This window comes from Bufo bufo, chromosome 1, assembly GCF_905171765.1.
Source record: "Bufo bufo chromosome 1, aBufBuf1.1, whole genome shotgun sequence".
NCBI classification, from domain to species: Eukaryota; Metazoa; Chordata; class Amphibia; order Anura; family Bufonidae; genus Bufo; species Bufo bufo.
In genome coordinates this window covers 751,977,126-752,001,197 of record NC_053389.1, presented here as the reverse complement: position 1 = coordinate 752,001,197, position 24,072 = coordinate 751,977,126, and the positions used below count along the sequence as shown (strand labels likewise).

Genomic DNA, 24,072 nt, shown 5'->3' with positions numbered 1-24,072 from the left:
CAAAGAGTTGCCATAAACCATGCAGAGCAATCGGAGAAATGAATTAGGATATCTCTAGATCCATGGGTGTAGGTTTTTTTGGAGAGTGCCATGTACTATGTGATGTCAGATTTTAATTTTTTACATTAATCATGGGATAGCTGCAGAACACAGCCGTTTGCAATTGGCAAATCTGCAAGTACAGTAAAATTGTCAGATTCTGGCATCCAAACAACAGGTCTACACCGAGACGTTTTCAGGAACTCACGATTAAAGGAACACTCCTGGCAAACTAGGCAAATTGTGTGAGACCTATGGAGGCTGTCCATGAAACAGGGAATAAAAAAAAACAGCAAAACTGCATCAATCACAGATACCCCAGGGCTTGCACTAGACATAACCCCTTAGACCTCATGCACACGCCCGTTGTTTTGGTTCGCATCCGAGCCGCAGTTTTTGGCGGCTCGGATGCGGACCCATTCACTTCAACGGGGCCGCAAAAGATGCGGACAGCACTTCGCAGACAGAAAACGCCTGCGACTGAAAATCAGTTCCCTTCATAGTTACATAGTTAATAAGGTTGAAAAAAGACATACGTCCATCAAGTTCAACCAAGGGATAGGTGGGGACGTGAATTTTAGGAAACAGAGTGAGACTCAGATTTCTACACGTTTTCATAAGCATTAATGTAATTTACTTTTAAGAATTCGTCTAAATCCTTTTTGAAACTGTCCACTCTTCCTGCTGTGACCACGTCCCGAGGAAGTCTATTCCACAGCTTCACCGTTCTTACAGTAAGGCCTCTTTCACACAACTGTTTTTTTTTTTTCCGTTTACGGGCCGCTTTTTACGTTCCGTATACGGAACCATTCATTTCAAAAACGAAATGTACTGCATATGCATTACGTTTCCATATTTCCGTTTTTCCGTTCCGTTGAAAGAAAGAACATGTCCTATTATTGCCCGCAAATCACGTTCCGTGGCTCTATTCAAGTCAATGGGTCCGCAAAAAAAAACAGAACACATACGGAAATACATCCATATGTCTTCCGTATCCGTTCAGTTTTTGCGGAACCATCTATTGAAAATGTTATGCCCAGCCCAATTTTTTCTATGTAATTACTGTATACTGTATATGCCATACAGAAAAACGGAACGGAAAAATGGAACGGAAACAGAAACACAACAGAAACAAAAAACAAAACAACGGATCCGTTTGAAACGGACCGCAAAACACTGAAAAAGCCATACGGTCGTGTGCAGGAGGCCTAAAGAACCTTTGACGCGTCTGGAGACTTTTTCCTCTCCAGTGCACCCTTGTCTTTTGAGGGCATTTGACATAGGAACAGTTTTTCACCGTATTTTTTGTATGGCCCATTTATATATTTGTATAGGTTAATTATGTCCCCCTTAGACGTCTCCTCTCAAGACTAAATACATTTTAATTCTTTTAATCTTTCTTCATAACTAAGACCCTCCATGCCCCTTATCAGTTTAGTCGCTCTCTTCTGTACTTTTTCCAGCTCCAGAGCATCCTTTCTATGGACTGGTGCCCAGAACTGAACTGCATATTCCAGATGAGGCCGCACCAACGCTTTGTAAAGTGGTAGTATTACATCCCTGCCCCGCGAGTCCATGCCTCATGACGAGGGGGATTTCATGGACCTTCAGGTCCTCACTGAATTAAGTGAGGAGAGTGTACGTGGTCCAGGTAAGGGTCCTTTTACTGCATTAAAACCCAAGAGCAAAAGGATGCCACCCCCCTCTAACTATGAGTATGTAGACATCTTCCTCCAGATGGTCGTCACTGGCCTTGACCGTATGGGTAAAGTGGACCCTAAGATGTTTAATCTTTCTCTAGTTGAAATGCAGGCCTTAAGGTCACTGGAAAAAGATGACTCCATTATCATCAAACCGTCCGATAAAGGCGGCAATTTAGTCATTCTTGACCAGGATCTGTATTTACTTATGTGCCTTGATCTTTTGAAAGATCGAGATGGTTATAAGATACTATCCACAAACCCTACTCCATCCTTTCTGGAGGACCTTAAAGTGTTATTACTGGAGGGTCTTAAAGATAAGGTCATTAGCCCGTCTGAGTTTGAGTTTCTCCTCCCTGTCAACCCATGTATAGCGACATTCTACGGATTACCTAAGATACATAAAGGTACTACACCACTCAGGGTTCGCCCAATTGTTTTGGAGGTCAATTCCCTGACACAAAATTGCGGTGTCTACCTTGATCAGGTGTTGAGGCAGTTTGTCGTGTCCCTTCCTGCATATACTAGGGACACGATGGACTTCCTCAACAAGATCGATACACTCAACTTGGACCCTGACTGCCTTTTGGCGAGCATTGACGTAGAGTCGCTCTACAGCTCCATCCCGCAGCACTACGGACTCTTAGCTGTTTAATATTTCTTAAGGACGAGAGACATACACTGTGGTTTACACAACATCTTTACCTTACGATTGTTGGAATTTACGCTCACACACAACTTTTTTTTATTTAATGCACGTTTCTACCACCAGCTCAGGGGGACGGCAATGGGTAATCCCTGTGCCCTGACCTATGCCAACCTCTTCCTGGGCTGGTGGGAGGATACATGTGTGTTCCCTGACCAATCGGTGTGGTGGGCTGACAACATTTTATTTTGGACACGCTACATTGACGACATCTTCGTGGTGTGGAAGGGTGGATCGGGGGATTTCAAAAGGTTTGTCGCCGACCTAATAAAAATTAAATTGGCCTACAGTTTACCTTCGAACTGGACCTCAATACTATCACCTTTCTAGATGTTCGGGTGACAAAGGAGGGTGATAGGCTTGTGACGAATATACATAGGAAAGCCACAGCCACCAATTCCCTACTCCACTGGAATAGCCACCATCCTGTCCCCCTGAAACGAGGTATACCCAGGGGTCAATATCTCCGGGTCAGGAGGAATTGCTCCGAGGGCGAGTCCTTCTTTAGTGAAGCTAGAGGACTGCAGGACAGGTTCAGGGCCAGGGGATACCCGCAGACGGTTCTTAAGGATGCTTTCAAATATGCCCACAGAAAGTATAGGGCTGATCTCTTGGTCCCGAGACGGAGAACCCCTGAGAGACATCTACCGGATTATCTCCACGTTTGACGTGGCCAATCATGAGGTTTTGGGTGTCCTAAAGAAGTACTGGCCTATTCTCCAGATTGACTCTGATCTATCGGATGTTGTCCCTGAGCACCCCGCTGTCACATATCGACGTGGTAAAAGTATTAAAGACCGCCTTGTACACAGCCACTTCACACCACCAGCCAAAATTGGCACATGGCTGGATCGGAAACCTATAGGTGTCTTTAGATGCGGCTCCTGTAAGGCGTGCAAATTTATTTCGACCTCTAGGGTCATTGCGTGCTCTGTGACAAAACAGATTTTCCAGGTCAGGGACTTCATCAATTGCAGGAGTAAAGGTGCAATTTATATCTGGCAATGTACGTGTCCAATGGACTATATTGGTAAAACAGTGAGAGAAGTGAGACGGAGGATCCTTGAACATGTCAATGACATAGTGAAGAAGAACTTAACACCGGTGGCACTGCATGTCAATGATCATCATGGCGGAGATCCGAGATGCCTAACATTCTCGGTTCTTGAACTGGTACCCCCGTCTCCCCGAGGGGTTGACTGGGACAGGAAGATCCTTCAGAAGGAGTGTGAATGGATACATTGGTTCCGGTCCCAGTCCCCTCGCCGTATTAACGAGAGATTGACCTTCTCTTGTTTCCTCTGACTGTTACCAGTAAGGTAGCCGGTGCCCTGTTTTGGCTATTTCTGTCTGATAAGGCTGGGCCTAATGTGAAATATAGCAGCCCTTGGCTGGCCAGATGCGGGAAGCATCTTAAACTCAAATTTTATTCAATGAACATAACTGTTTCATTGTCATCTTTGTCACCCTCTGTAATCTAATGAGGGTGCCTTTTGACAGTACTTGACGATGGTTCGATTAATTACTGTTCCTCCTAAGTGTACCAAGCTCCTTCCCTGTACCTTATATCATTTATACCGGTCACTCTTTATACTGACATCTACTTATGGCCCCAGTATCCTCCATGGTTAATATGGCTGCCAGATATCTGCTCTAGGAGGTAAAGGGTAGTTCAGGTGTCAATTGGAGTCTGCATGTAGGGTCTCTGCACTATACCTTTGGCTCACTGCGCTTCACTGTCCGGAATCACATGACCTGAATTGCATCTGCGGTTCACTGCGTTCCATGTACCGGAAGCATGTGACCGGAAATGCGCATACATACCTCGGATTAGTATGCGTTCCATCGACTGGAAATACTTCATTCCACAGACCGGAAGTGATGAAATTGTGCAGGCGACGCGGTCGCATTATCTGTGGGCGGCAATTTTGAGTAATAGGAGTATGTTTAAAAAGGGGTACATGGGGCACAGACGGCAGCGGGCCTCTGGAGGAGATGGGACGCTCTATCCTAGAAATGAACAACTAATCGTAAGTAGGGACATCTATCCCCCATGAATGTTCAATTCTTTGATCGCTTCTGGTGACACAAAGTTTGCACTTCTTATGACTTAGGATTTCTAAGAATATTGGTGCCACCTGTGTACTTATTGGATCTCTCTGATGTCTATTGAGACTGTGAGTGTTGGTTCCTAGTATTGGTGGTCATTGGTGGAGGTGAAACTGTGGAACCCATAGCGTTGTATACCATATGTTGTTCTTCTCCCCCACAGATGCCTATTTGGAAACCCTATGGGATATAAGTCTCTGTATACCATGGTCTGTATGTTGTCTCCTCCTGCTATTATCTTATGGCCCCCTCACTATTGTCACTAATGTATTACAGACGCTAGTATATCACTACTGGTGGTCCGCACCCTAACTGTGGATATCATCATATCAATATTGGTATCTGATATTTGTGACATCAATTGTGTTTACCTACCCCTTGATGATCCCACATAGTGGGGGAAACGCGTTGGGGTATATTATATTTTATTTCATGGTTACAAGGTGTAATTTGCTACATATACCTTGATGTGCTGTGTACCTTGTTGACTGTTATATTACAGCACTGGGGTTGTATACAGAGTACATCAATTTACCCTATTCCTATAGGGGAGAGTATATGTATAACATTTCTTTTGTCTTCCACGTTTAGGCACCTTATTCTTCCCTATCACTATGTTAGGGCTGTTGTAGGATTTAGCTAGTCCAGGTTCGGGGACAGGGAGTCCCCACCATCAGGGGTCGTCCCTGGGCTGAGCACTAGATGAGGGTGAGACTATAGGGACAGTTCTCCCCATCCTACAGTATATCTATGTAGCCGCCTACCGTGGAACTATTTGTGTGATTTTTTGTTCCGTGTGTCTTATTTAATATTTTAACGGTATCCAATTAAACATTTATTAATTTTAAGGGTTATAACTAATTGCTGGAGTACCATGCCTCATTTAGGGTCCATTCACACACCCATAGAAATGGCCGGCACCCCCATAGAAATGCCTATTCTTGTCCGCAATTGCGGACAAGAATAGGACATGTTCTATTTTTTTCCGGAGCCGCGGACCGGAAGATCGGCGGCGCACTCTGGAAATGCGGATGCGGAAAGCACACTGTGTGATGTCCGCATCCCTTCCGTCCCCATAGAGAATGAGTGGGTCCGCACCCGTTCCGCACAATTGCAAAACGGATGCGGACCACAATTGCGGAAGTAGATGAGATTCTGAAAATTTCATGTACTGTACAGAAGTTTTCAACACAGAAATTGACCCATGGTGTGGATTTTGAAATGTCTGTGCTTTTTTATCAGTGCAGATTTCACCCTTTACAATGCAAAGAGTCGGGAAGGAATTTTTTCCCCCTTAAGTGAGGAAAATTGGCTTCTACCTCACAGTTTTTTTTTTTTGCCTTCCTCTGGATCAACTTGCAGGATAACAGGCCGAACTGTATGGACAAATGTCTTTTTTCGGCCTTATGTACTATGTTACTAAAGAGTGAGATCTGGGACAAGTCTGCTACAAAATCCACGACAAAATGCCCAAGTGGTGTAAAAATCAGCATGGAAAATCCGCAAAACCTACACTGCCGTGAGCATGTAGCCTGAGGGTGCCGTACACAGGGAATCAAGCAACAGTACAAATCTCTGTGTCCTGCACTGCTCCCTCAGGCCTTGCGCTAGGCATATAACGGTGTTCACATGCAGCAGATATTTTGCTGAAATTTCCGTGACTGTCCTATTCATCTGAATGCTGCTCGCAGATATCCGTGCACATGCTCCAGAAACAACTTTTGGTCTGAGAAATTTCTACATCGAATCTGCTAAGTGTGTATGTATAGTATACCATGGAATGTGTGTAAATAAAAGGGTTTTCCAGGATTTTATAACTGATGACCTATCCTGAGGATAGGTCATCAGTATCTGATCGGTCCGGACCCCCGCCGATCAGCTGTTTGAGCAGCGGTGCTCCTGTGAGAGCCTCTGACTTTTCGCAGCTCACTAAGAACAGCGCCATACACTGTAGTGGCTGTGTTTGGTATCGCGCTCAGCCCCATTCACTTCTATGGGGCTGAGCTGTGCCTAGGCCACATAACCCATGAACATGTCACTGGCCTAGGAAAAGCTGAGAGAAGGCCAAGTCACTACGGTCAGGTTTTTGCATACAGTTTTTTAAGCTAAAACCAGGAGTGAATTAAAAAAAGAACGTAAGTTGTATTTGTCCTTTATAGGCCTCTTCCAAGCGTTTCAATAAGTCTGTGCACATGAGCGTTTTTTATCACGCATCAGTTCTCCATTGCGTGAAAATCGCAGCATGTTCTATATTCAGCGTTTTTCACGCAGCCCTGGCCCCATAGAAGTGAATAAGGCTACAGTGAAAAACGCATTGCATCCAGAAGCAAGTGCGGATGCAATGCGTTTTTCACTGATGGTTGCTAGGAGATGTTGTTTGTAAACCTTCCGTTTTTTTATCACGTGCGTGAAAAACGCATCAAAACGCATTGTACCCGTGTTGAAAACAACTGAACGCAATCGCAGACAAAACTAACTGAACTTGCTTGAAAAATGGTGCGAGTATCACTGAACGCACCCTGAACGTATCAGGACCTAATCCGTCACGCTCATGTGAAAGGGGCCATACTTTCTCTGCTTTTATGATCCACTCCTGATTATGGCCTCCAAAACTGCATGCAGACACCTTACCATGTGGCCGCACCCTAAAAGGGTTTTCCGAGATCAGGATATTGATGGCCTAGCCTGCTCCCTCTTTATTGTTTACATGGGGTTTCATTCATATCAGCAGTTGTATTTCTGTTACAAAATATGAACAGAAAGATGGAATGCAAGCCTGAGATGTAATTTTGTCATTTTTAATATAATTTTGACGGAGCCCCCACAAATCTGAATGAAGCCTAAACATCCTGGACTGATACATTGTAGCAAGGTATCAGTGAGCTTTGTGCTACTGCTGCTCTGTTTAGCTAGTTGAACCACCATACAACTTGACAACAGTATTACAATGCTTTGTCTATGGGCCAGAATGAAGATAACGAGAATAGCGACAATGTACTGACCTCCTTGAGGGAAGAACTGTGAGTAGATCAGCTTAAAGGTTTCTTCATCCACCAAACCACTAGGACACTCCTGAAAAGATAAGAAGGTGGATGATGATCATTATCAAAATCTCACTGTGGTTGAGTATCGCCACCTTCACCTTTAGGCCTCATGCACATGATCGTTCCGTTTTTTGCGGTCCGCAAACCGCGGATCCGCAAAAAATGGAAGCCGCCCGTGTGCCTTCCACAATTTGCGGAACGGAACGGGCAGCCCATTATAGACATGCCTATTCTTGTCCGCAAAATGGACAAGAATAGGACATGCTATATTTTTTTTGCGGGGCCTCGGAATGGAGCAACAGATGCGGACAGCACACGGAGTGCTGTCCGCATCTTTTTGCTGCCCCATTGAAGTGAATGGGTGGTCCGCACCCGAGCCGCAAAAACTTTGGCTCTGATGCGGACCCGAAAAACGGTCGTGTGCATAAGTCCTAAAACTTCCCTTTCTATTCTTTATTAAATGCGATGTCTCAACCAGAGTCTCAACGTTGGACAAATTCTAGGATAAATTTCACACAATGCCTTAGTTAGATGATTCTTGTTAATGGATTGACCAATAGACTGATAGTACCTGTAACTTTGATTGAACTTTATAAATTAATCACCAAAATAGATGTCCACCACTACAGTCAAACATCTCCACACTGACATCATTCCACTAGAAATAATAATGTCACCTCCAGGGCAAATTGTACCCCTAGAGAAGCATCATCCATGAAGCAAAAAAAGGGGAAGCATATTAATATGTTTAAAACTTATTCCAGGGGGTAAAGCTTTTGGAGATACTCTAGTTAATGGAAGATCATTTACCACCATCACTTCAGAAAGTGACGTCAGAGTAAGAGACATTTGTAACCAAAACTGCTTTACTTCTCTATAGAAAGATGGTAAAATAAATCATCATCACCATCATCACCTCCTGTTACAGTAACAGTTCACCAGGCTATATTCACCTATCATCTACCGTGCATATTCCTACTGGATTTCATGATGCCACCAGCAGAAATTCTTTGGACTCTGTCAGTAATCCCATTGAAGAACATTACCCGAGTCAGAACGTTCTGCTTAGGAGAACAACACTATATAGCTTTCCCAGCTATAACCAGTAACTGACAATAGTGCTCCAGTAGTTTCCAAATGTGTCCTTAGTTGCCCGTCAAGGACTTAATCCCACCCAGCCAGGCCAATGAAGCCAGAGCATGTACACAGTGCTTCACTATGCATGTGCCACAGGTAGACCACAATGGCACATATGCAAGATTTTATCTGGGCTTGTAATGAGATTACCTGTCTTCAGGCATATGGATCATGCCTTCCTGGGGGGATTAGGATGGGGATATTCTGTCTTCTCTTCACTAGCTTGACTTGAAACAGCTAGTTAGCGTAAGGCATGCATACGCTATGAAGTTCTTTTTCATCATATTGAGGCACCTCTTTGGGAAACTAAGGACACACCTGGAAACCACTGGAGCACAATTGTCAAGTACTTTCACAGAAGAACAACTATCACTGACAGTCCAAACATCTTCAGACTTTTTGGTGCAAGTAACTACCTTCTCACATTAGCGTATAGTCATGATTCCAGCATGGCCATGATTATTCGGTTGGTAGACTTCAGACACATTTAGATGATTGCTAGAGCACTAAAAGATGGTGCAATCGACTATCAACCAATTCGACCCATGGCTTCTGTCTCTTAAAAATCACTTCTAGAGCAGAGGACATGCGGTGACATCATCATGGACAACATGCTCACATTTTTAAATCCTCTGTATAAAGATTGAAGCTCCTTTTTTGTGAATTTGGTGACAGCTTGAAGCTGCTCCAGTCCCTCTGGCTGGTGACGTACTGTTGATAGCTCCAGCTCACTGTCACTGCTATCTGCAAAACAGGATCACAGTGTCACACCCTAGACAGTTGACTTACAATAGGTAACAATTTAAAGGAGTACTCATTATATACACTAGGGCAGTGGTGGCGAACCTATGGCACGGGTGCCAGAGGCGGCACTCGGAGCCCTCTCTGTGGGCACTTTAACCCTGGAAAAAGTCTATGGTGTACCAATATGCCTTAGCCTTTTCCTGCCATTCATCAGCGCAGGGCGCACTATGAACAGCACTGAATGCAGACAGGCTGTTACTACTTTCACACTGGCGTTTTGACTTTCCGTTTGTGAGATCCGTTCAGGGCTCTTACAAGCGGTCCAACGGATCAGTTTTGCCCTAATGCATTCTGAATGGGAAAGGATCCGCTCAGAATGCCTCAGTTTGCCTCCGTTCCGTCTGCATACCGCTTTGGAAGCTGCAAGCCACGTTTTGGTGTCCGCCCGACGATGCAGAGGCAAATGGATCCGTACTGACACACAATGTAAGTCAATGGGGGCGAATTTGTTTTTACTGACATAATCTGGCGCAATAGAAAACGGATCCATCTTGAACACCATTGAAAGTCAATAGAGGATCCGATTATGTCAGTAAAAACTAATTCGTCCCCATTGACTTACATTGTGTGTCAGGACGGATCCATTTGCCTCTGCATCGTCGGGCGGACACCAAAACGTGGCTTGCAGCTTCCAAAGCGGTATGCAGACGGAACGGAGGCAAACTGAGGCATTCTGAGCGGATCCTTTCCCATTCAGAATGCATTAGGGCAAAACTGATCCGTTGGACCGCTTGTAAGAGCCCTGAACGGATCTCACAAACGGAAAGTCAAAACGCCAGTGTGAAAGTAGTAACAGCCTGCCTGCATTCAGTGTGCTGCCTGTGCTGTTCATAGTGCGCCCTGCGCTGATGAATGGCAGGAAAAGGCTTCCCTTTTGGCTATGTTAAAGATAATACAAATGGATCCGTTCTGAACGGATGCAGACAGTTGTATTATCGGTGCGGATCCATCTGTGCAGATCTATGACGGATCCGCACCAAACGCGAGTGTGAAAGTAGTCTAATGATAAAGTACACTACATGGGAGATATACTATATTGGACTGTAGTATTCAGGGTAAATTGCCGTGTTGGCACTTTGCAATAGAAACTTGGGTTTTGGGTTGCAGTTTGGGCACTCAGTCTGTCAAAGGTTCGCCATCACTGCACTAGGGTGTTTCATTTTGTAATGGAAAAAAAATAAAATGTTACATTTTTGCAGACTTTGCTTACGCTCCGAGTCTCAGTGATGTAAGATATATATGCAAAATTTCAAGAAGATGGGATAATATTTAGAGGTTGCACACTTTGATCAGTTTTGTAAAAGAAGGCAAAAAATACGATTTTTCAATGTTAATTACTTTTATTGGGAAAACTAGAAATCACAAACTTTAAATAATATTAAAACTAGACACTAAGATTAATAGGTAGTATGATAGGCAAAACATGTGTTATATTAATCAACTTTAAACGATGCAATCCGTTCTTTTGTTAGCTTGGTGACGACATTTCTGTGACGCTCGACTACCCTCAACAATAGTCTTTGTTGTTCGCCCCTAACCGATTCATTAAACTTTTTTAACAGAGCAATTCCCCTTTCTGCGGTATCATTGACCACCTTAAGAGTGTTCACATGGCTTCTTAGAGAATCACTGCAGTATTCTGTCACGTCGTGGATCCCAAACAATTCAAAGAACGTCTTTATTTTATTAGTAACGAATTGGCTCAAGTCTTTTCCTTAAAAAACTAGGTTTTTACCCTCTAATCGTTTCATTTTCTTTTTTCTTTGCAAGTTTGGCTTCAAATTTTTTTGTTATATTTTCCTTAACAGACTGAGTAATACGTTCGTCCATGAAAGCCAATCCTACGTCTGTTTCTGACAGATACCAAAGGTGTCTCTTAGCAACTGTGAGAGCACTTTTTTTGAGGTCTGCATCTGGGTAAATGCTTAGAAGCTGTAGCCTATCTAAATCATTCTTTGGAGCCCTTCGACTTACAATTGCCTTGTGCAAAAAGAAAACATACAGTCAGGTCCATAAATATTGGGACATCAACACAATATTAACATTTTTGGCTCTATACAACACCATAATGGATTTGAAATGAAACGAACAAGATGTGCTTTAACTGCAGACTGTCAGCTTTAATTTGAGGGTATTTACATCCAAATCAGGTGAACGGTGTAGGAATTACAACAGTTTGCATATGTGCCTCCCACTTGTTAAGGGACCAAAAGTAATGGGACAATTGGCTTCTCAGCTGTTCCATGGCCAGGTGTGTGTTATTTCCTCATTATCACAATTACAATGAGCAGATAAAAGGTCCAGAGTTAATTTCAAGTGTGCTATTTGCATTTGGAATCTGTTGCTGTCAACTCTCAAGATGAGATCCAAAGAGCTGTCACTATCAGTGAAGCAAGCCATCATTAGGCTGAAAAAAAAAAAAAAAAACATCAGAGAGATAGCAAAAACAGTAAGCGTGGCCAAAACAACTGTTTGAAACATTCTTAAAAAGAAGGAACGCACCAGTGAGCTCAGCAACACCAAAAGACCCGGAAGACCACGGAAAACAACTGTGGTGGATTATCGAAGAAAACACCCTTCACAACAGTTGGCCAGATCAAGGATACTCTCCAGGAGGCAGGTGTATGCGTGTCAAAGTCAACAGTCAAGAGAAGACTTCACCAGAGTGAATACAGAGGGTTCACCACAAGATGTAAAACATTGGTGAGCCTCAAAAACAGGAAGACCAGATTAGAGTTTGCCAATTGACATCTAAAAAAGCCTTCACAGTTCTGGAACAACGTCCTATGGACAGATGAGACCAAGATCAACTTGTACCAGAGTGATGGGAAGAGAAGAGTATGGAGAAGGAAAGGAACTCCTCATCAGTGAAGCATGGTGGTGGTAGTATCATGGCGTGGACTTGTATGGCTGCCAATGGAACTGGTTCTCTTGTATTTATTGATGATGTGATTGCTGACAAAAGCAGCAGGCTGAATTCTGAGGTGTTTCGGGCAATATTATCTGCTCATATTCAGCCAAATGCTTTAGAACTCATTGGACGGCGCTTCACAGTGCAGATGGACAATGACCCAAAGTATACTGCAAAAGCAACCAAAGAGTTTTTTAAGGGAAAGAAGTGGAATGTTATGCAATGGCCAAGTCAATCACCTGACCGGAATCCGATTGAGCATGCATTTCACTTGCTGAAGACAAAACTGAAGGGAAAATGCCCCAAGAACAAGCAGGAACTGAAGACAGTTGCAGTAGAGGCCTGGCAGAGCATCACCAGGGATGAAACCCAGCGTCTGTTGATGTCTATGCGTTCCAGACTTCAGGCTGTAATTGACTGCAAAGGATTTGCAACCAAGTATTAAAAAGTGAAAGTTTGATTTATGATTATTATTCTGTCCCATTACTTTTGGGCCCTTAACAAGTGGGAGGCACATATGCAAACTGTTCTAATTCCTGCACCGTTCACCTGATTTGGGTGTAAATACCCTCAAATAAAAGCTGACAGTCTGCAGTTAAGCACATCGTGTTCGTTTCATTTCAAATCCATTGTGGTGGTGTATAGAGCCAAAAATGTTAGAATTGTGTTGATGTCCCAATATTTATGGAACTGACTGTATATGAGGCTGACAAAATGTGCAACCCGTTTCATTCCTTTCAATTCTCGTTGAGGAATATTCAACTGTTTAGTGAAGAGGACAATTTTAAGTGCATATATTGCCTTTGCCGTCCACCTTGCTTGATGCAGAGCCCCTGGGATCCTGAAACTGAAGTAGTTTTTAGACCAACCTCCTAGGTTCAGGAGTGAGAGTAGTAATAAAAGTGATCAATATGTGCAACCCCTAAATATTATCAAATCGTCTTGAAATTTGGCATATATATCTTTTACATCACTGAAACTCAGGACGTAAGCAAAGTCATATGAAAATCACATCTTTGGAAAAATGAAACACCCTAATATACACCTTAATTCATGATCCGTTATTTCCGTTAACGTTCCCATTAAGCCTTATCTAGCAGTACATTTTCTCCATCTTGATTGATCTTTATAGATTCTTTACAATTGACCTTTTTATGTTGACCCTTTCTATTTTTAAAAAGTCATCAACTGGAAGTTATTAGGGCCAGGGCTCCTTATCGACATGATGTCACCAGGGCATGGAGATACAAATGCAGCAATTTCTACCTACCCTATGGACAAAATAGGTGCAATGAGCTATCAGCCACTGCAAAAAACCTGACCATGCCAGATTCTCAGAAAAGTTAGCAAGGCTGCCTGCAACTTTTCCCCAGGTTACAGCATTACCATGACTCACAGGTGACTTAAAGGTGGCTGCTAATGTTGATATATTGTCTGAACATACAAATATTTTACTCGCAGAAAATCATTTCACGTTACAAAAAATGTATTTGATTGCATTGCAATTCATACATTGTCCGTTTGTTCATTTATCGATAGAACTGTTTTGTCACGATAGATTAAGGGGGACATTTATTCAGACAAGCATTTTCCATGCCGGTCTTAAGTCCCTCTGTGCTGCTGGAGGAAGCGGCAAAATTATGTAGGCCGCCCTCTACATATGTTTGGTGCTTCGTCCTGAAGGCTGTTCGACAGACTCACCCGCCTTCACCACGCGCCCTTTTCTAGCCACTTTGGAAAAGTAGTCTGAGTGGGGAAACGACCCAAGTTTTGCCACACATAAGCTTTATGGCACTTTTGGCATGATAAATGTCCCCCTAAACTGTTTTTGGGTGCTTCCATTATTACTGTAATGTTATGTTTTGCCATATAGAACCAGTCCCTATAAGTTGACATTTTCCAATAAATTCTTCTAGGAGTAATTTTGCTCCTTTTGGAGACCATCAACTGGTGTAGGTAATCTTACAGGCAGCTCTCCCTGGAATGGAAATCCGCTCTGCTCCAGAAGAAACAAAATTGTCTTTGTAAAGCAACCTATAAGTATAAGTCAATGTTGACCCATTAAAGAACCTCGAAACATGGCTAGGGATTTTAGCCAAGCTAGAGTCGTCTCCAAAAGGAAGATACACCCATTTGTAGACATCTTGTTAGTACTGGTTGGCTGGGTGGCATAGCTCTTCGGGGAGGGGGGGATGTATGCCAGCTGGCATAAGGCCCCTTTATACAGGCCAATTATCTATTAATTTGCCCGGAGAAATGTGTTGTAATGATCGAACAAATGATTGTTCATCAGGTGAAAGGATCAATGGTGTAGACACCAAAATTATAATTTCTGGGCAGTCGATCCATACTTACACAGTATGATCTGCTGCCCAGAGATTATGATTGTGGCAATTTTGGAAACTGTGAATCTTGATGGAGACGGACAATCACTCATCCCCATACAGAGATGATGATTGCTGCATTTAAATGCAGCTCTCACTTCCACTCATGATCTGGCAATCATCTGAAACTAACCATTCGTTCTTAATAATTTTCCTGGTCAGTCAGCTTGTGTAAAGGAGCTTTTACAGGCAGTGCACTCTGTGAAAGAATATGCAATATTACAGTACTGCCCCAGAGGAACATCAAAGGCTTCTCACCAAGTCAACCATGTTTCAAGGCTCTTTAGTGGGTCACACATTTACTTACAGGGCGACTACATATAGGTGGCTTCAGGGATACTGTTTTCTGCCTTCTGGAGGAGAGCTGGTTGGCATACCAATAAGTTGCTAGTGCTATAAATTGTACCATCTTGAACGATATGCAGAAGTGGGTGCCCACTTAAATCTTTGACTTCCATCACCTCTACTGTAATCAGTGGGCGCTTGCGGTCCTTCAAGAACAAGAGTCATGTTGTTGGATTTATGGCTGGGGAGGGGCTAAAAGAAGAGAACCCCTCATCTATTAACTAAACCAATCTAAAGCTGGCAGCTCTCAGGACAAGAAAAAAAATCTAAAATTTGTGAAGGTACGGAAGACCAGGAATAGGTAATGATCCCTTATTGCTGCATGCTGTAGCCTCTCCTTCTATTTTTGCTAGTTATTGACTTATAATAGCCCTCTCCATAGTGCACCCAATGATGCATCAAATTACCAGCACGCCAACGCTGACTCATCTCGCCCTCCCTATAATCTTTCCATTTCAGGGTATTCAATTTATTATCAGCATTACACTATGTTTAGCCCTGATATGCTCAGCTTCATTAAGTGTATTTGTTTCCATCACATCTGTGTGTAGTCTGGTCCTGGGAGACTTGTATTATAGTGATGTTATCCTACACTACTGCGCTGTATTTAAAGGGACCCTCATCTTCTAGGCAGCTCTATCTCATAATGTATAGTTATCGATAGGCAGAAAACAGGGCGTGCTGGGCTGAAATCCAGTGAACTACCGCAGTAGCAATATGAGCCATTTAAAGAAGACCGGTCACCTCTCCTGACATCTTTTAGTAACTCCTTGCGTTCCCCATGTAATAATAATTATGGAACATCTATTCTTAGGACACTATGGTGTGCCATTCCTTTATTATTCCTGCTAAAAGTTATGAACGAATTGCCAGCAATTTACAAGACCAGATGGGTGTTACCAGTTGGGGGCAGGTCCCTGCACAGTCTGACGCTGGCAGTATTAGTTAGATATTGTCAGGCTGTGCAGGGACACCCCCCAACTGGTAACCCCCAGCTGGACCGTCATTGCAAACTACTATCAATTCAGTTATAACTTCTAGTAGGTACAATAACCTAACGGCACATCATAGAGTCACAAGAATAGATGCTCCAGAAGTCAGTGCTGACAGTATCAGACTGTGTAGGTGAACGCCTTTTTGATAATTGGGGTGGTAACATTGACTTATCAATTTATATACAGTGGTCCCTCAAGATACAATGGCCTCAGGACGCAAATTTTCAACATATAATGGTCTTTTCTGACCCATTTTAAGTTGATACTAGACTGAACATACAATGTCTCTGATCCAACCAATCAAGACCACTTCTCTGGTACAATATCTGTATTAATTGCTAGTTATCGGCTGTTCCTGACTGTTATATGTCTTAGTTATCTGCTTTTTTTAATTAAATCTTAATTTTCTCTTATCTTGGATGACATTTTGGGGCTTTAGAACCGATTACTCAACATACAATGGTCGTATGTACACATTTCCAGGCTGAATAACAGAGGAGCAAACAATGCAGAGTTCTATGTAAAACTGCTCTAACGTTGTTCATTAATAGAGTGCACAAGTAAAACAGACATGTCAGGAACGCTAACAGGTCCTCTTTAAAAGGATTGTAAAGAATTAGGAAAAAATGGCTGCTTTCTTTAAAGGGGTTTTAGGAGTACAGTATTGCTGACCTATCCTAAGGATAGCTCATCAATATCTAATCGGTGGCAGTCCGACTCCTGGCACCTCAGCCGATCAGCTGTTTGAAAAGCTATCAAGGTCTACCAAGCACAGCGCCGTACATTGTATAGTGGTTGTGCTTGGTATTGCAGCCTGGGCTCATTCACTTGAATGGGGATGAGCTGCACAGAGGCCATGCGACCGATGGACATGATGTCTCTGGCCTTGGAAGAGGCCGCAGCACTCACCAGATCACCATGGCCTTTTCAAACAGCTGATGGTCAGAGGTGCCGGGAAAGGTCCGCAGGACAGGTCATCAATATCTTACTCCCAGAAAACTCCTTTAAGAAGCAGTGCCACACCTGATCAAGGGATGTGACTGGTGTTATAGTTCAGCTCCACTGAAGTGAATGTGTAGACCAGGGATGTACAACCTGCGGACCTCCGGCTGTTGCAAAACTACAACTCCCAGCACTCTTGGACAGCCTACAGCTATTAGGGCATGCTGGGAGTTGTAGTTTTGCAACAGCTGGAGGGCCGCAGGAAGGGCATATCTAAAGACTTATGGGCCCTGTTGCAAGAGTTCAGCTTGGGCCCCCTTCCCTCAGTACTTTGTGGCCTTTGTGCTGCCTGAGGCAAAAATTGAAACGGCACCCCCCCATGCCAAATTCTTGACCTAACCCCTTCCCTCCAGCCAGAGGTGTAACGTGACCTGCATGCACTTTCTATAATACCGGTGTCTTATTATGTGCACAAGGGTCTTTGGGCCCCCTCAGGCTCCTGGGCCCAGTAGAGACTGCTACCTCTGTAGCTACGCCCCTGGCCGCAGGTGGAGCATCTCTGGTGTAGACAGATGTGGCGGTTCTTTTTTTGAAGAAAGCAGCCATATTTTTCTAATCCTGTACAATCCTTTAACTGTTGACATATAGCGAAGCTCTGTGTACATGGCAAATTCAATGTCAGTGAAGACTTTAGAGAAGGTTTTTAACCAAAAAGGGATTAGAAATCAAAACTTCAATCCTTATCCGTAGAAAAGCGTTTTCCTAAATTAAAATGGTGAAGAAAATGACTTCCTAGTGATGAATGAACATGACATATATTTCCTCTATTGCAGGAGTATATTTTACAAAGACCACAAATACCAGCTTCACATTTGTTCTGCAATACTTTTCTGGTAGCTCAATACAAACATAATTTTAGAATCATTATGGTGGATGTTAGAGATTACTGGAAGAGGAGTTCTGCTTTTAATATTGCGCATCCAACATCTTCTGTTATGTGACTGCAGCCTGCGACATAAATAATGTAAGTGATAACTCTCTAGTAGCAGCACTCAATCACAACGCGTGCTGCTCTACAGGCGCCATCATTCCCCTCTCCCGGTGGAAATTCTAGCAACGTGATCCAATCAAGGAAGATACAAAGATTATTACTCAAAGTATATTTAAAGGAGTTTCCAAGATTCTGATGACCTGTCCTCAGGATCGGCAGGTGTCCGACTCCCAGAACCCCCGCCAATCAGCTGTTTGAGGTGGCCTGGGTGCTCCAGTGAGCCTCCTTGCAGCTTACCAAGTACAGCACCATCCTTTGGATAGATAGCAGCCATGCTTGATATTGCAGTGTAGCCTCAATGGGGTGGAGCTGTGCCTAGGCCACATGACCGATGAACTAGGATGGGGCTGGAGCACCGGAGCCTTTTTAAACAGTTGATCGGTTGATCCAGCTGATCCTGAGGATAGGTCATCAATAACAGTATCTCGGAAAACCCCTTTAATGTCCCCAAACATGTAAGTGGTATGCAGGTAGGTACATAGCTAGCTCAAAGTGACAATATAACACCCAGAGACTGATCCAGCTACTCCAAGCTGCAGAGCACTTCTATATACAGATGTAGCAATCATTAACTTGCCTCTTAAATGGTCACTAGCCTTTCAACAAATTTTGCATAAATCAATAGTACCAGTGAATATAAGAATCAGGAGCACTTATTAGTCTTCTTTCTTCACCCCATATATTCCCTGCTAAATCCATGGAGGACATGATTGACTGTCAGCTCACTGAAGGATCAGGTTACAGCTGCCCATAAAAGTCTATGGCGAGGGGAGAGGAGGGACGAGTGGCAGAGAAAGTGTAAGACACACAAATAAAGTGCAGCAGCTAATAGTAAGGGTTATATCTCACCCCTAGAGCTTCATTCAGAGCAGTACTTTTCTGTAATGGTCTCCAAGCTGCTCTGTATATGAGCGATAATGATAGGGGAACAGAATCTATCTTCTCTATGTGTGCTGTATATGGGAGACATAATAGCAGCTAGTCTATACCCACTAGCTGAAGAAGAGCTGACAGTAAGAGAAGTGATAAACTAGTGATAAATTCAGCATACAGGTCCTATAATGGGCAGAAATAGTGTTATTCCTCATATACACAGCTTATTCTGAAAAGCCATCTGCAAGTGTAGGTTTGATTTTAAGTGTAAAATACACCATTTCAGCAAACGTTAAAGGCCATGAACACCTTTTTATTTTTATTACTCTTATTCTACTTACCTTGGGTCACTAAATAATTTTTCCGGTTGGTCTTTATTAAAGGGGTTTTGTCACTTCAGCAAATGGCATTTATTATGTAGAGGGAGTTAATACAAGCCAATTACTAATGTATTGTGATTGTCCATATTACTTCCTTTGCTGGCGTGATTCATTTTTTCATCTCATTATTCTATGGTTACGATCACCCTGCAATCCAGCAGTAGAGGTCGTGCTTGCACACCATAGGAAAATGCACTAGCCTATGTGTGGTCCCACTGTCCCGGCCACCAGACAGGCCAGCACTTTTTCCTGTAGTGTACAAGCACGACCACCACTGATGAATTGCAGGGTGGTCGTCTTCTAGAGCTTTCAGATTCCATTCTCTCTGCAGACTGTTACGTTAACGTATACGTGAGCTTTACAATGGAACTCTATGGTGAATGGATGCCACTGTATGGCATCAGTCTGAGGCATCCGTTAACGCATATGTTTTTTGTAAACGTTAAACGGATGGCAAAAAAACGTGATGTGAACCCACCCTAACAGCTCCAGTTCTTAGAGCCGCTGCTCTACAGCCAGGATAGGAGGTAGGTAGATCCAATCCCTACTGTTAACCTTTTGATTGACGCATTTTGTGACTGTGGCATGTCCAGTGGGAATTTTCCCCACTAATTGGGTTCAAGTGATCTGATCAGGGGTTGAGTAAGCCATCTCCACTAAGCCCACTGGGACCAAGAAAGGACACCAGAATTGTAAGTTCAGTAATCCTGCTGTTAGGGAGCACTAGTATTGCTCTGACCACAGCCTGTGCCGTAGGGACACAGGGCATAATGTATTAGCATACGGGAGTATGCTAATACATAGTAAGTCTAAAATAATTTTGCAAATAGTCATTCCTTAATGGGATTTATAAAAAAATGTAATTCAAAAATGAAAAAAGTTTCCAAAAAATTATAACAAATAAGTGATTATTTTCCATAAAATACATGTGTGAAATTTGAATTTTTGTGATGAAAAAAATGTATATAAATGACAAAATAATGAATTCTTTCAAACAACATAAGAAAATGCAATTAATCCCGCATAAAAATAGGCCTTATGTCAATGAAAAAACAAAAAAGTTATGGCTGCTTAAAGGGAGTCTGTCATGTACATTTCACTAATAGAACATTGTAAAAGCATTATAACCATACCTTTATGTCATTTGGGTGTTTATTTAATGTCAAGGAAAAGCATTTTATTGCTATGAAAAATGGGTCCCAAGTGCCCAGCTGGGTGGACTTTCCTTTTTGCCGCCCTTCCCCGCTGTCTGCTCCTCCCCTAACCTCCCAAGGCTTCCTCCCCTGACGTCACGGCAATGTGAGGAAGAAGCCTGGGGAGGTAAGGGGAGGACGACGGGCTTGGGCACTTGGAAGTCATTATTGGATTAAGGCTATTGGTCTCCCACTTCGGGCCCTCTATGATCTAGTGATCCACTAGCAAACCAAAGAAAAACTTTGCTAACCATAAAAATAAAAACACCAAAAAACCGTGTGCAATCCATATTTTAAGGCATGTCCGGCCCATAATAGAACAGTCCTATCCTATTTTTTTCGGGGGGATGAGGTGACTAAAAAATGACAAATCATGCGTTTTTTTTATTTTTTTTTATTTTCTGTTACGGCATTCATTGCATAGGAGATATTTTTTAATAGTTCGGACTTTTTCGGACACGGCGATACCTAATATGCTTATTTTTTTATTGTTTATATTTTTTTATATGTCAAATTGAGAAAGAGCTTTTCATATAATCACATCAGTCTCTTCGATCTAGATAAAAATATACTAGTCTTACCCCCACATGTCTTGTCATTTTTGCAAAATGTTTTATTCATATGCTAATTACCTTCATAAGGAGCCCAAGGGGCTGTCCCTCTGGCCGTTGGAGCCCAGACGCGCCCCTTATCTTGAAGCCCAGCGCCGCCTCGCTATTAATTATTTACTTCTCTCCTGGCTGCTTTTTTTCCCCCAGTGCTCTATAATCTCGCTCATGCGCCCTGGATCCACATGTCTGGGCCCTGTCAGGTGAACTCGCGCCTTTCACTCCGCTCCTCCTTTCCAAGGCGGGCGACGTACGCAGAGAGCTGGCGCATGCACGCTTTCTTCGGTGAGGCTGCTGCCAGGACAACGGGCGAGATTACGGCGCAATGGGAAAAAAAAGCGGCCAGGAGAGGAGTGAATAATTAACAGCAGGGCGGCGCAGGGCTCCAAGATAAGGGACGCGGCTGGGCTCCAACGGCCAGAGGGACAGCCCCTTGGGCTCCTAGCATATTAATAAAAGCAATTTTTTTGCAAAAATGACAAGACATGTGGGGGTAAGACTAATATATTTTTATCGAGATCGAGGAGACTGATGTGATGATATAAAAAGCTCTTTAGCTAAAATATGGCTGATGGAATCCCTTTAAAATGTTTGTGTTTTTTTTACTTTTTTAAATTTTTTTATAACTATTAGTTAGTGCACTTAAGGGGCTAGAACCTGGGATCTTTTTATGCCTTATCCTTTTCACCCCGATAGGGTGAATAGGCTTTCACACTGTCCCTGCTGCCCTGTGCTTTGTGCACACGGCAGCAGGGAGCTTACCATAGCAGCCAGGGATTCAGTAGCATCCTGGCTGCCATGGTAACTGATCGGAGCCCTGCGATTTCACTGCTGGGGCTCCGATCGGAAGCTGCCACTGCCACCAGTGAATATAACACTGGGGTAGAGGCGCACTGCGCCACCAATGCATATAAATAACATGATTATAGTACTGAGGGGGAAGGCCACTGCGCCACCAATGCATATGATTAACCCTTAAATATAAATGTAGGCTGAGGGGTTAATTGACGCGTTTCTGCTGATGGCCGTGCCCTGTCATAGAGACCGGGTGCCAACCATATCGCATACTCACTTACATTTGAATTTAAGGGTTAATCATATGCATTGATGGCACAGTGGCCTACCCCCTCAGTATTTTAACCATGTTAATTATCTTCATTGGTGACGCAGTGGCCACAGCCCCTCCTCCTCCCCTCTTTTTTCATTGGTGGCAGTGGCAACCGCATCACAGTGGGGAGGCAGGGACTCCCTCCTTCTCCACTGTGCTGGCTCAGGATAACATGGTGCATGCTGAGAGCGGCTCATGTCATGTTCTCTAAAGGATACTAGGCTGCGCAATAGCGCAGCCTAGTATTAGAAAATAGCAAATCCCGGTATCGGATGGATCCGGGTACAAAAGTATCAATTGGGTATTGATAGTTCGATACCCGGTGCAACCCTAATATATACACATACATACGAGTGGTAGTGGCCCTGATGAAGTGTTGTGTCACGGTGTACTCCCTCAGGCCGTTGATCCCTGGGGGTCGGTGCAGTGGAAATGTAGTATTGAAGGATAAGGCCAGAATTAAAAGTCTTAGTGCAACGTAGATTCATTTGATACAGTCAATAGCAACAGTTTCAAAGTGCAGTTCTGTGGCACCAGTAAGGATATTAGGGCAGGTTAGATGGCTTCAGTTAGCACCATGTAGTACTGGCCTATTAGTAGTGTAGTGATGGATGTCTTAGCCATAGTCCCTCACGTCACAGCACAGTCTGTAGGTACTGGCTATAGCTGTTCACTCTGCTGTCTGCATTCTCAAGGATTCACTTGAGGCAGAATAATGATTGATTTCTCTGGAGAATCTTTTCCAGGAGCAGGAGCTCTACTTGTGCTTCCTCTCCATACTACGTCCTCACAGGAATTCCCCCTTGTGGCAGGAAGCAGGACCAGCCTACTCCAATGAAGAAGGAAGCAAAATAAAAGCTATATTGTGATTGGTTTCTCTTGACAACAAAGGGTCACTGGATGTCATATATCTTGATTTTTTTCAAAGCATTTGATACTGTGCCACATAAAAGGTTAGCCCATAAAATGAGAATGCCTGGATTGGGGGAAAATGTATGTATGTGGGTAAGGAACTGTCTCAGTGATAGAAAAGAGAAGGTGGATATCAACCATTTCAAGACCAAGCAATTTATCTCCTCTTCCTGAACAGGAGCATTTTTATGGTACATGCATCTTTAACACCTTAAAGACTCGTGCCGTACATGTACGGTGCTGGTGGACGTGACTTAAGGACCAGCGCCGTACATGTACGGTGGGCTGATCGGGCAGGAGCAGGAGTTGCGCCCGCCCGATCAGCGGTACGGACCCGGGAGTCACTGACAGCCGGGCTCCTGCTGAATACGCCGGCATCGGTGAAAACTCTGATGTCAGCGTGTTAACCCCTTTTATGCTGCGGTCAAAGCTGACCACGGCATGCAGAGGGTTCACAGAGGGTACGGGTGCTCTCCGCTTCTCCATCAGGTCCCCGCGCTGCATAGGCATCAGAGCTTGCCTTTTACAGAAGCCTGTGAGATCCAGCCCCTTAGGCTGGGTCTTACAGGCAGGCTGTCAGCATAAAAGCTGACAGTCAATGCATTACAATACAGGTTGTATTGTAATGCATTGCAGAGGAGATCAGACCCAGAAGTTGAAGTCCCAGAGTGGGATAAAAATAAAAGTAAAAAAAGAGTTTTTCAAAATAAAAAAATAAAGTTTCAAGTAAAAAAATATATATAATTCCCAAAATAAAACACATTAAATTGTAAAAAAAAATAGAAAAGAAAACCAGGCATATTCGGTATTCCCGCGTCCATAACGACCGGC

At 43.4% G+C, this 24,072-nt stretch overlaps 1 protein-coding gene across 1 annotated transcript in view; it reads right to left on the bottom strand.

Moving 5' to 3' along the window:
- Positions 1 to 24,072, bottom strand: part of KCNIP3 (potassium voltage-gated channel interacting protein 3) — a 161,506-nt gene that overhangs the window by 17,940 nt on the left and 119,494 nt on the right. The window contains 2 exon segments of the mRNA XM_040415785.1: positions 7,557 to 7,626; positions 9,355 to 9,479. Coding sequence (XP_040271719.1) covers positions 7,557 to 7,626; positions 9,355 to 9,479 — 195 coding nt within the window.